Source organism: Biomphalaria glabrata, chromosome 2, assembly GCF_947242115.1.
Source record: "Biomphalaria glabrata chromosome 2, xgBioGlab47.1, whole genome shotgun sequence".
Classification (NCBI taxonomy): Eukaryota; Metazoa; Mollusca; class Gastropoda; family Planorbidae; genus Biomphalaria; species Biomphalaria glabrata.
Window position 1 is genome coordinate 46,516,712 of NC_074712.1, and position 12,632 is coordinate 46,529,343.

General features: G+C 32.0%; 1 protein-coding gene across 8 annotated transcripts in view; it reads left to right on the top strand.

Annotated features, from left to right (window-relative positions):
• The window catches only part of LOC106054574 (uncharacterized), a 74,611-nt gene that overhangs the window by 23,710 nt on the left and 38,269 nt on the right, over positions 1-12,632 (top strand). For all 8 annotated transcript variants that reach the window (XM_056020887.1, XM_056020885.1, XM_056020886.1 and 5 more), the window contains exons 9-22: positions 156-215; positions 1,003-1,059; positions 1,173-1,226; positions 1,838-1,912; positions 2,545-2,604; positions 2,779-2,838; positions 3,420-3,492; positions 4,675-4,784; positions 5,543-5,714; positions 5,953-6,068; positions 6,193-6,364; positions 9,573-9,685; positions 9,909-10,080; positions 11,743-11,864. In XM_056020887.1, coding sequence (XP_055876862.1) covers positions 156-215; positions 1,003-1,059; positions 1,173-1,226; positions 1,838-1,912; positions 2,545-2,604; positions 2,779-2,838; positions 3,420-3,492; positions 4,675-4,784; positions 5,543-5,714; positions 5,953-6,068; positions 6,193-6,364; positions 9,573-9,685; positions 9,909-10,080; positions 11,743-11,864 — 1,416 coding nt within the window. The remainder of the gene's footprint in view (positions 1-155; positions 216-1,002; positions 1,060-1,172; positions 1,227-1,837; positions 1,913-2,544; positions 2,605-2,778; positions 2,839-3,419; positions 3,493-4,674; positions 4,785-5,542; positions 5,715-5,952; positions 6,069-6,192; positions 6,365-9,572; positions 9,686-9,908; positions 10,081-11,742; positions 11,865-12,632) is intronic.

Consider the following 12,632-nt stretch of genomic DNA (forward strand, 5'->3'; position numbering starts at 1 on the left):
GGTACTGATTTGGTGTCGATATGCTATTTATGAACTTAATGTGGATGCAATATATTTGGTTATGAGTAATAAGTTTGATAATTATTTGATTGTGACCTGACACTGGTTTTGTCATTCATTTATGATGTTAACACTTTTTTTTTGTTGTTAAATAGGAAAAACACATTCTAGTCTTCCAGAAACCATGTCAAAGTTTGGGTCCAGGCAAAACTGTGGTAAGTGTGACAGTGTTATAACTCTGTAAAGGTCTGCAACCATACCTCTGCTACCATACCTCTCCTACCATACCTCTCCAGACATCTTTGGATGGGATAAAACATTTATTTTCTGTCTCTCTCTGTCTGGGTGGATTTTTTTACACTTTTATTTCTCTCCCTTTCCTATCTCAGATCAAGTTGAAATTGTGCACAAACTTATTCATTGTGCATGAGAACACTAAGATCGATTTAAAAAAAATGAACCAATTAGTTAATCAATTAGTGGTAATTAATTTTGTTTTATATAGGAAAAAAAGGAGTTAAAACCTTTCAAAATTGGGATATGGCAGTTATTGTACATTGCTCTCCCTTCACTTAATATAAAGCCTTGTTTTTTAAAAGTATTTTTTAAAAATAGTTTTCTATTTCTTATGGTTTTAAATCTACAATGCAGCTGGTTTATTGCTAACCAACAATATGTACTGATGGCCATCATTTTAACTACACATTGCATTGCAATTACACTCCCATGGGCAATAACTAATGAAAGTGGATATAAGAAAAATATGCTATTTCCATGGCAACAATATCAATATAAAGTATCTATTTTACTCAATGGTTGTAGCTAATCGTGAGAGCTGTTGTATGTTACTTTAAATCCTTTGATAATTTTAGTGTTGTTACTTTATATATATTTTCAAATTCTACATCTGATACATTTAAGTCATTGGTATTTCAAGCCATCATCACCTCCTCAGTCATTTAGACTGATTTTAATATTTTTTTTTGTTTTTTTTTGTTTCAGTGTTTGGCTTTAGCCGAGAACCAGTATAAACAATTTCATGATGGCCTTCTGAATGCAGTGAGTATTTTACAAAAATGTTTTTGGAATCTAGTTCAATATTTCTTTATATTTGGCTAAACTTTTAATAATCTCAACAAATATTTTTTTTTTTTTTTTTTTTTTTTTTTTAGATACCTGCAAATATTTGTAAAAATCATAAAGCCTGTATACCCCAGTCTAATGAGGTAATGGTTAATAAATAATTAAATAATTAATAAGCAACAAAAATAAATTAAGTAACTATAAAGATTACAGTATTATGACTAATGTAAAGAATCTCTTTAAAAATATCATCAATATAGTTGGCATGATTTTTATATTTAGTTGTATATGATTCATGGACTTAAAATTGATAAATTGATGGTTAGGGATAAATTGTTTAAAAGTTTTGGACCTTTACATTAGGTTAGATCCTGGTAGTAATTTCAACATCAGTATGAAAAATGAATCTTTTATCTATACATATGTAAATAAAATTTCTAATTAACATTTCATTTTGAAAGTTTAATAGATGATTATATTATTACCAAGATGCCTGTGTATAGTCGCTGAATGAACTCTTTATGTTGTGTCTGTTCTATTTATGTGTATGTTTCTGTTGTCTTTATAGAGAAAAGAGTCCTTGTAATCACAACAAATTTCCATAAGGATCAATAAAGTCTTATTCATAGTCTTAATCTTAGTCATATTCTTAGTCTTAAAGATCTAAAAAAAAAAGAGCATTAATAGATAACATTTTACTGTTTATCTGCTCATAGCTAGATATCAATCATATTTAATTATTTGAAAATTTCAGCATCTTGACAAATGCTCATCTTGTAAAGCATTTGTCTCTGATCTCAGAGCTGTAGATAGAAATCAGGAAGTTCAGGTATTTAGTTTTCTTCAGTTATGAGCTTTGGTATGGTATTTAGTTTTCTCATAATTTTAGTCATAAGCTTTAGTATATTATTATTGAGAGCCCTGTGCTCAATGGACTCAACACTATCAGTGCCACATTTCTCCCTCAAAAGCTACGGTCTGCAGCCTTTTTCAGTGCATGGACCAAAAGTTTGGAACTCACTCCCCATTGATCTCAGACAGATAACATCATGCTAATTTCAAGAAGAAAATTAAGACCTACCTGTTTAAAACTTTATTAGATTAGTTTGTCATTTTAGCTCTCATGTTTATGTTTGAAATGTTATCACAGCGCCTTTAGCCTACATTTTGTTTGTTAACAGCACTTTATAAATAAAATTATTATTATTATTATTATTATTCTTTACTGATAGTTGATCTCCCTGATCTCAAATTTTTTTCCATATTATTTGAAATACTGACATTCACAACTTCATGCCACTAGGAGTGATCAAGAGTTAGCATTTCCCTGTCATGGATGTCAATTTTACATTTTTTAAGAGAGATCTTAAGGGTATCTTTATGTTTCCCCCCTTGAGAGTGCTTTTACAATAATGAAAAAAAATTTATGTACAACACTAAAAAGTTTGCTTTAATGTGCAGGATGTCATTAGAAGTATGGTCAAGTCTGTCTGTACTGAATTGGGCCCATTCCAACAAATGGTAAGCTTCATCTATGCCTAATAAAAAATAGTTATTATTTCTAACTGAATATTTTGCCATTGTTAAGCAAAGTCTAAGTGAAAATTGGTTGACTACCTTATTTAAATTAGTTTGTATTTTATCTTTTGTTCATTTTGAGAATTAGAATAGTTTTTTAAATTTTATTGTATGTAGTGTGATGTGCTTGCTGACCAAGGATTGCAGTTTGTCTTTGAGTTTCTGGCTACTGAATTGGTTGGTATCCTTTGGTATTGCCTTAAAGTTAACCCTTTTGTTTGTAAAAAAATATTTTCTTTTTAAAGTATTCTATTTATACAATTTATCAAATGTCTAACTGCGTTTAGAATCAAGAAGAATAGCCAACTATTTTGTAAACAAATTTACGTGTTCATTAAATTTGATTAGGTCCACTTACTGGCACATGCTGTAGACATTTCTTTGTTTGTTTCATGATACAGTAACAATTACTTAATCAGTGTAGAGCACCTCATGGTCAAGTAAAAGGCAATCAGTATTGAAGCTTTTATATCTCACATAAAGCACAATTTTATAAGGAGAAAAGCTATTTAGAAAAAAAAAATTATTCATTGCTTACAATTGTATGTCTTTTTTTTCCTGAATCTGAATTGATCTGCTTAAGTAAATAATTACATAAAGATTAAAAATGATTAACCATTAAGTTTTTGCATGTTATTTACAACAATGTCTGAAATGGACTGTTAACTTTTGACATCGCAATCAATATAGTCACTGAAAACATCAGTCTTTTTTATTAATTTTATTTTTCTTGACAATCTGCTGCGTCTGTATTTCAGGATCCCACTAGTGTGTGTGAAAGTCTTGAGCTTTGTGCAGCAGTAGATACCAGCAATGAAAGACTTTCTATATGTAAGCCTTTATAAATTTATTTAGCTAGTGTGTTCATTTTTTGTGCCAGATCATCTACTGAAAGTCATGTTCTACACTACATTTACAAAACACATAAACACACACATTTCATTGGTGTAAATTTATTGAATTAGTATTATTAGAATTGTAATGACAATGGCAAAATCTTCAATTCCAAAGATTAAGGATGAGTGCAATGTTTTACATGACAACTCAAATCCAAAATTGTAATGTATTGAGAAGTACCAGTGTGAGTTAATTCAAAAAAAAATTTCTGACAAACAAAAAAGTAAGATTATTTCAATTTTAAGTTTCTTTATCACATTTCTTCAATGGCTTTTCTTTAAAAGCAAAATATTCCCTTAAACTAAAAAAAAATAAGAGGAATCTAGTTACTGTCTCTCTAAGTTTTGTATAATTATCTACTCCGACTAAAATTCATTTTAACATAACATAGTTTCATTTATTTTTAAAATTCCTCTCCTGTCAATGTCAATGAATGCAGTGTGCTCAATCTTTTTACAGTTAACTATCAAACATTCTTATTTACTAATAGAAGCCATGAACTGTAGTTTAGCTCAATGCCCAGAAATTTCTGCTGGGAACTAGCTTGGTAATCAAGCCAGTGTTTTCTTCCCTCCTGATGTTTTTTACACCCCTCTCCCCATTAGAGATACCTAGACTTATTTTAAAAACTCCCTAAATTTGTTATTGAAATAATCATGCCAAATTAGCTGTCATTGAATAATGGATTAACTTTTGAAACAAGCTACTCCATAAGCTCACCAAAGTCAACATTTACACTTTAGTTCTACTTACATGATAGACTTTGGTTCCTTTATTTTGTTTTTTTTTTTGGTTACTTAATAAATCTAAGCTTAGTTTTCTTAAATTAAATAGTTTAAAAAAATGTTGTAATTACCAAAGAGTCATGACAAACCAGTTTGATGTCAAGGCAGTCTTACTGATTTGTTACTCACTATTGTTTGCATAGAAAGAGTGACTTGTATTGAACAGAATAGTGATCTAGAGTTTCTTAAAGTATGTATCAAGAGACAGAGAGATTCTACTTAGCTCCTTATTTGATACTCATTTCATATCTTTTTTAATAGATTAACTAATGTTGTTTGTTTGTTTTTTGTTGTGAATCTTGTTATAAATAATTTCCTTCTTTCCATTTAGTGCCGCAAACAAAGGAACTAAGACCCAGTGTGGCAACTAGTGTGCCTTGCATTATCTGCCAATTAGTTCTGACAGAAGTTGAAAGTTTTCTTCAGCTAAACTCAACAGAGGTAACAAAATTCCTACCTTATATCTGCTCTGTATATAACAAAAGGCTTGGGCTGAAGATAGAAATTAGTTAATTGTCTTTATTTAGTATGTACCAATTGTTAAAAACAATAATTAGAATAATCATTCCAATTGTTGACAAAAAAAATATAACAATAAAAAATTGAATGCTGCATCTTGCTATAAATTTAATCTGTATGTAAGGCTATTACCAAAAGAAACAAGTGAATTTCTTTGACTTTTGAGGCACATTGGCTGAGCGGTAAAGCGCTTGGCTGCTGAACTGGCGATCCTGGGTTCAAATCCTGTTTATAACTGGGATTTTTACATTAGTTGGGGATAAGTAAAGGAGGTTGTTTGTTGTGCTGGCCACATGACACCCTCATTAACCATGGGCCACAGAAACAGATGATCTTTACATCATCAGACTCATTGATCACAAGGTCTGAAAGGGGAACTTAACTCTACTTAATTTTAATTAGTTATTAGTTAGTCATTCATGTTCAACCAAAGAAGAGAAGAGGTGTTCAATGAACAATGGAAGAGGTGAAACAAGTCTATGTAACAAGTACTTTAGGAAAGTTTTTTTCTGTGTTATTTTCAGTAGATTGATGGATGAAATAAATATTCTTTTAATAGATTTTACAATTTCGTATGGTTTACAGAATGAAATTCTAGACTAGTAGCTAGACTTGTGCCAGGAATATATTAAAACCTAATTCTGTTGCTGATCAATTAAACATGCTTTTACTCTTTTCAGACAACTCTAGAGAAGTATATGGATGATGTGTGCAATCGTCTCCCCCCCACAGTCAGTGATGAGTGTGATAGCTTTGTAGCTCAGTACGCCCCCATGATTGTCAGACTTATTGAAAAAAAAATCCAACCTGATTCAATGTGTTACATTTTAACCTTGTGTAAAAACACTTCAGGTAAAGGTTCGGCTAGTCAAAGTGACTCACTATAAATTTTTGTGAACATTCAATTTATTTCAGGCTACAAAGAATCTTGATTTTGGAAATTCAAAATTTTAGGAGCAGTAGTCTTTTTTTTTTACTTTAGACAATACTCAGCACAAACTGATGTATTAACAAGACAGTAATGTGTCTTGGAGAAAGTTATTATTTTACTTATTACTTAATTCCCCTGCTATTTTATTATGTGTTGCAGTTTCCACAGTGACACGCAAACTTGCATCTAGCAGTCCTCCCAATGATGGACTCTGTGACTTGTGTAAATATGTTGTGACCTATATAGATACATTCTTAAAAGAAAATGCCACGGAAGTAAGTATTCGCATAATATTAGGAGTATATGAGATGACTTAATTAAATCTTATTTTTAAAAATAATTTATGTTCTAATTTAAGTGTTAATAATGTTTTTCTCTCTCAAATATAATGTCCACTAGAATGAGATAGAAGAAATATTAGACAAAGTTTGCCAGATTTTACCACCAAGTCTCCTACAAAATTGTACTGGTTTAGTTCAAAAATATGGTCCTCTCATTGTTCAACTATTACTTCAAGAACTGGATCCAACCGCAGTGTGCACAGCTATAGGACTCTGCACTGGAAACAAGGGTGAGACACTGCTTGTGTGACAAGAGTTAGGGGTCCTGTTGGGTAACTAATATCAAAAATTAAAGCTTGGAAATAATATGTTGTTTTATTTTTTTCTGGTAGAGGGGTTGAGTTACATTTAATTGTTACTTCAAGAACTAGATTTAACTAAAATATGTAGAGTAATAGAACTCTGTACAAGCAACAAGGGTGAAGCATTACTTACACAGACAATGAAGCATAACAGTTTATTGGAATCCCATTAGAAAAGGAAAAATGTGACATTTGGTGAAAAGAGAAACATTGACATTAAATTTGTTTTTTTTTTACTAGATGTTTGTGTGTACTGCATTTACTAAAGAATTGGAAGGGTAGATAACTGTATTTAAGTGTAAAAAAAAAATACACAACCCTTTGACTGGTATTATTTAGTCACATTTTGAAAATCACGCCCTTCTGTACTTTGTGATAGTAAGAAATAAAATGAGATTTTGAAACAGTGATTTGTGTATTACATTGATGTGTCAGCCTTGAAATGTGTTGTTAATAGAAAGAATGCATGGGTTAATTGTATGGGTATATTTTTCTCTGAATGGTACTTTCTATCTGGTTGACATATTACATTCTAATCCAGTTAATCAGACCACATCTGGACATGATTTGTGTGTCCTACCATCTGATCCGATTAACCAGATTTGACTACAATTGGATTTGTTTAAGTATTTAAGGCTGAATGTACTACTGGTCCGATTAACTTTATTTAACTGAATCTGGTAACATTAACTGTATTCTTTCTGATCCTTTCCATTGAAAATAAATAAGTTGGTAAATCATTTCTGTGATAATTGATTAGTAATTGTGAGCATTGGAGGTAGACAAATGACTAAAGTGCTTTGAGGACAACATAAATGGTCTGGCAGGGACAGAAGAGGAATCAGCTGACTTGGTGATGCTCATAGACAAGACTTCCACAGAATATGGTATGCAAATCAATGCAGTAAAAACACAAATTATGACGAATAGCCAACAGGGCTTTAAAAGGGACATCAGCATTGGTGGTAAAAAGCTGGCAAGTGTCAGTAGTTTTAAATACCTTGGAGCTATTGTCTCAGATGAAGGAACCTGAACTACTGGCCATAATTGCACAGTCTACAGCAGCACTTGCAAAGCACAAAAACAATCTGGACAGACAAAGGTATAGCCCTCAATGCTAAAATCAAACTGATGTGCTCCCTGGCCACAGCAACATTCTTATATACATGTGAATCTTGGACGCTGACCGCAGATCTCAAGAGGAGCATCCTAGCAATGGAGCTACAGAAAGATCCTAGGTGTCACTTACAAAGACTGCATCACAAATAAAGAGATCAGAAACAGGATTAATACATCCATTGGACCCCATGATAACCTGTAAACTCAAACTCTATGACCAAATCACAAGGTCCTCAGGGCTTCCAAAGACCTTCCTTCAGGGAACAGTATCAGGAAGAAGAAGAGGAAAACAGAGAAAGTGATGGAAAGACAACATCAAAGATTGGACTGGCCTGTCAGTGAATGAAATTCTATCCAAGGCAAAGGACAGAGAGGAATGGAGAAAAACAGTTGACTGATCCTGTGTGGTGACTCAACAGTTTAACAGACTAAGGGATAGGTGAAGGTGATCATTTATAGAACATTTTAAATTCACAATAAAACCCCACTAGGTCAAGGACATACTTCAAGCACTGCAGTTCTGTGCCAGTTTATGAATTTATTGTTGCACACAAGTTCTCATGACATTCTGAGCGAGGTTCAGAAGCAAGCTCTGACTACTTTTGTTATGCTTTAGCCTGTCTGTTCTCACTAAGCTTTCTGCTAGGCATTTAGAATAAAAAAACATCTAAATGTTCATCAATATCTTAAACATCTAAATGTTCATTAATATCTTAAACAAAGTTTAGACTTTATCTAATATGATTTTTTTGTTGAAGCATTGGAAGTGATTGAATATAGAAAAAAAAAATGTCTGTAACTAAAATGTATAAATGAGTTAAAAAAAATGTAAAAATCAATGGTAGCAATTAAGACACTGGGTGTTAATTGAACTATTTTCAACATGTGTTTGTCCTTGACCCATTAAAACATATTGACAAAGTGTGCCCAATACTAGTTGACATTGTTTTTAGAATTGTTTTTATGCATATTTTCATCTAGGTTTTTTAAATTTTTTTACCTCTAGATCTTTCCTGTTAACTAAACAAGATTTTAAAACTAGTTACTTTATGTGTCATACAAATTGGGGTTTATGTTTAAAAGGTATTACAAGTAGCTCAAATGTATGTAGTAACAAAAGAAACATAGAAGCTACAATGAATGATTGCAACTAGAGAGACCTTTGTTACAATATGCTTAAGCTTATGCTCTTCGATGAATGGTGTCAATAGATTATAAAAGAAACAATAGACTACTATATAATAGGAATAGATATTTACAAAAGATAAATGCTGAAGTCCAGTAAAGAATTTGAATAATGTGGTCAAGTTATTTGGCCAGAGAGAGTTAGTATTGCTGAAGAAGGAATTTATTTGGAATCAATCAAACTCTAGGCTAAACAATTTAACTGTTTGGTCAAAGAACTCTATGGGAAAATATTTAGATTGTAATTATTTCCTTTGACCTGATAAATGGAAATATTCAAACTGTTTTAGTAACAACAACAATTTAAAACAATTAACATGAACAAATGCACTGACCAGCTGTTCATTAACATTGCCAATGTAACTGTTGTGCTCCATGACATTGTTACTTGGACACTTGAGATGCCATAAAACCATGTTTGCCATTTCTTTTTAAAGGAATTTGACTAAGTGCACTTTCATCCTTAAAATTAATTGGGTTATTAATATTGTCTAAATGAATTACAATTGTGGTACAATTTGAATTTTACCAACTCACCTTATTGGTAGTATAAGATAATGTGAAGTGTATTGATTTAGCTGATCTTGACCCTATGACCCAAACCTGGTCTCATCATTGAAATTGAGTTACTTTCTATAAATAAACATAGTTTTTTAAAAATGTTTTTCCTGAAGATTATGATGCTAGTTGTACTAATAGCTTTTAAACAACAAATTAAACTTTGTAGAAACTTGACAGTTAATGTGAAACCATGTCTGTGTAGAAATATTTGATTGTAGCAAATCTATACCTAATTTAAATGTAATTCATAATTTATATGTTTTTATTGTAGCAAGCCTAAATCTGATTTCAAATGTAAAAACAAAGGTCAAAGGTGAAATGTGTGACTTGTGTAAATATGTGCTGACATATGTTGATTCATTCTTGGGCGAAAATGCTACAGAGGTAATAAAGATTTATCTTTACACTAAATTATGTATGTATATCTATCTATATAGATAAATATATAATTATCTTTTAAGGCATTTATAATGAGTGTTTTTCAAATTAAATATTTTAGCTTCATATTTGATTCTTTGTTGAGTAATTATTGATTAAGATTTTATAAATATTTTGGTAATTTTTTGGTAAAAATTTAAAATGTTTTCTCAAAACTTGTTAATTTCAGGCTGAGATAGAATCCTTGCTGGAAGAAGCTTGTGCAATTTTACCAAGTTCTGTAATTCAAGAATGTAACAATTTTATTGAAGAGTATGGCCCCATGATTATCCAACTTTTAATTAAAGAACTAGATCCCAGTCAAGTGTGTACAGCCATTGGATTCTGTGATGGAAACAAAGGTTAGAAACTAAACATAAACTGGGTTTTTATACATATGTGGCATGTGGGCTGGTTTATTGTGTAATTCATAGAGGAGAGGGATAGGTAAAAGCTGACCTTGGTGTTATATTGAAATATTACAGATGATATGTAGATGCATTTTGATAATGAAAGCTATAAAAATGTCATTCTGAATTTCTTTACATGAGTACATCTTTTTTTTAATAGTTTTAAAAAGTAAAGTTCCCCTTTTAGACCTTACAATCTATGGGGCAGATGATGTAAAGGTCATCTGTTTCTGTGGGCCATGGTTAAGGAGGATGTCATGTGGCCAGCACATTGACCAACTGCCTTTACTTTTCAGCAACTAATGTCAGGTATCCATTAGAACTGGTCAGACTCAGAGGTGTTCTTAAGATCCCAAAATTAAAAATGGCAGTCTTCATCAGGATTTGAACCTGGGACCCCTGGTTTTACCACTCAGCCACCGCCCCTCCCTTTTGATAATAGAATTTTCTTTTAAAAAATATACTCTCAATTATTCACATATATTTTCACACAAATTTTTAAATCAATATTTTGACTGTGGTTCTCCATTACTTTGGTGGTTTCAGTTGTGGCACTGGACATATAGACGCTGCTTGTCCATCCTTGACATTTCAAGTGTTGCTGTTTTGGCTTGGTGTTGATTGGGTCAACCATTTAGCTCTCTGCCTCTCCTTCTATCATAGGACAACCCTCCCCTTCAATTCTATTGTCATTGATTCTCTCCATATACTTCTCTTAAGAACAAATGGACTAGGGTCTGTAGATCATGCCTTGTCAGGACTGTCCATTATTTGACCAAATCTATAATTGCCTCTCATACAAAAATTTTTTTATCTAATGCTGCCATTATCTATGTAAACATACATATAAATAAATAAATAAATTATGGCTTTTATATAGCGCTACTTTCATGCTTATAGCATGCTCAGAGCGCTTTGGTCCAATCTCATTTGTGGACCAGTGGGGGGAGGGGGTACCTAGGAAAAGTTTTTTCCGTGCTGCCTTTAGGCGCTCAGTAAACACAACTCTGCCCGAGTTGGGTGTCAAACCTCGAGCCCCTTTCATAGGTAGCCAAGTCAAGTTCAAGCGCACTTAGCCTCTCCACCATGCTTCACACATTTTATCATGTATCATTCATTGTTTTACCATTAGCTTATCACTGGTATTTCCTGTAGCCTCTGACTTCTTGAAAGATGCATAGACATTCTGAAGACTTCTCCAGAGATCAAAGTCAGATAATGGTTTAGACAAAAAAAAAAATTTAAATTGACTTTGTAGCTAAGAATACAAAACATAAGCAGCTTTTTATGTTACATGTTTTTAATGATACAGCATTAATTATGCATAACAACTAGCAAGAAATTTTTAAAAAACCTCCCTTAAAGAAATTAAATATGAAAAAAAAATGTAGGTAGTTTATTTTGCAAACAGCTGGAAGAATAGTCTGAGAGCAAGTATTTTGTACAAAAAACATTTTACAAAAAATGATCTCCTATATTTCTATCACTGTTGTAAATTCAAAATAATTGTCATTATAATTTCATGTATTCTCTATTATACAACTGCATTAACTGCTAATGACAACATCACGTTCATTGTCATCTAAAATATTCAATTGAATTGTATTCTTTCAGTGAGCTTAAAATCAAAATCAACCCCAAGACCAAAGGTCACACGAGTCAAAGGTGAACTGTGTGACTTGTGTAAATATGTGCTGACATATGTAGATACATTCCTTGGAAAAAATGCTACAGAGGTAATATCATTATGCCAACATTAGTTGTGAGAAATAAGGCTTTGAAGGAAGTTCCTGTTACACTCAGGCTTGTTTGGTGGTTTTAGCTTTTGGTTTTGGAAGACCATAATAACACCTGTGTCTTACGCTTTAAATTCTGGTGTCTGGATACTTAATCCCTGGTCTTTTAATCCCATTTTTTAATTCCAACTCCAATGGGTACCTGACTTTAGTTGGGGAAAGTAAAGGTGGTTGGTCATTGTGCTGGCCACATGACACCCTGTAACACCTCTTCTGGTGTTTATTAAAGTATCTGCTGTATAAGGGAATGAGCCGCTAATTACTGCCATTTATCTGAAAACTACAGGATTTAGCTCTCTTTCTGCTAATAAAACAAAATGAATTAACTTGTACTAATGATTAGCTAATTGGTTAATTTTTGGATTGATTCGTGAATTGTCATCAACTATGAATAATTATGCCATATTTCAACTTGATCTAAGAATTGGAAATGGGAGAAAAAACATGTTTAAACATTTGACCAGACAGACAGAGTAAGTTGATGTAAGCTTTGTAAAAAAAGGCTATTTTAACAACTTACAATAAGGAGCGTCTGCACCAAAATGTCAAACATAATGAATATGACAGTTATGAACATAATGAATACTTTCTTAGGATGGTAGCTAAAGTTTGGTTCACTTATTTGCAAAGGTTGACGAATATGATGGTGGTTCATAAGGGGACTGACAAACTTCCATTACTTTTACCAGTAAATGTTTTTAGAACTGC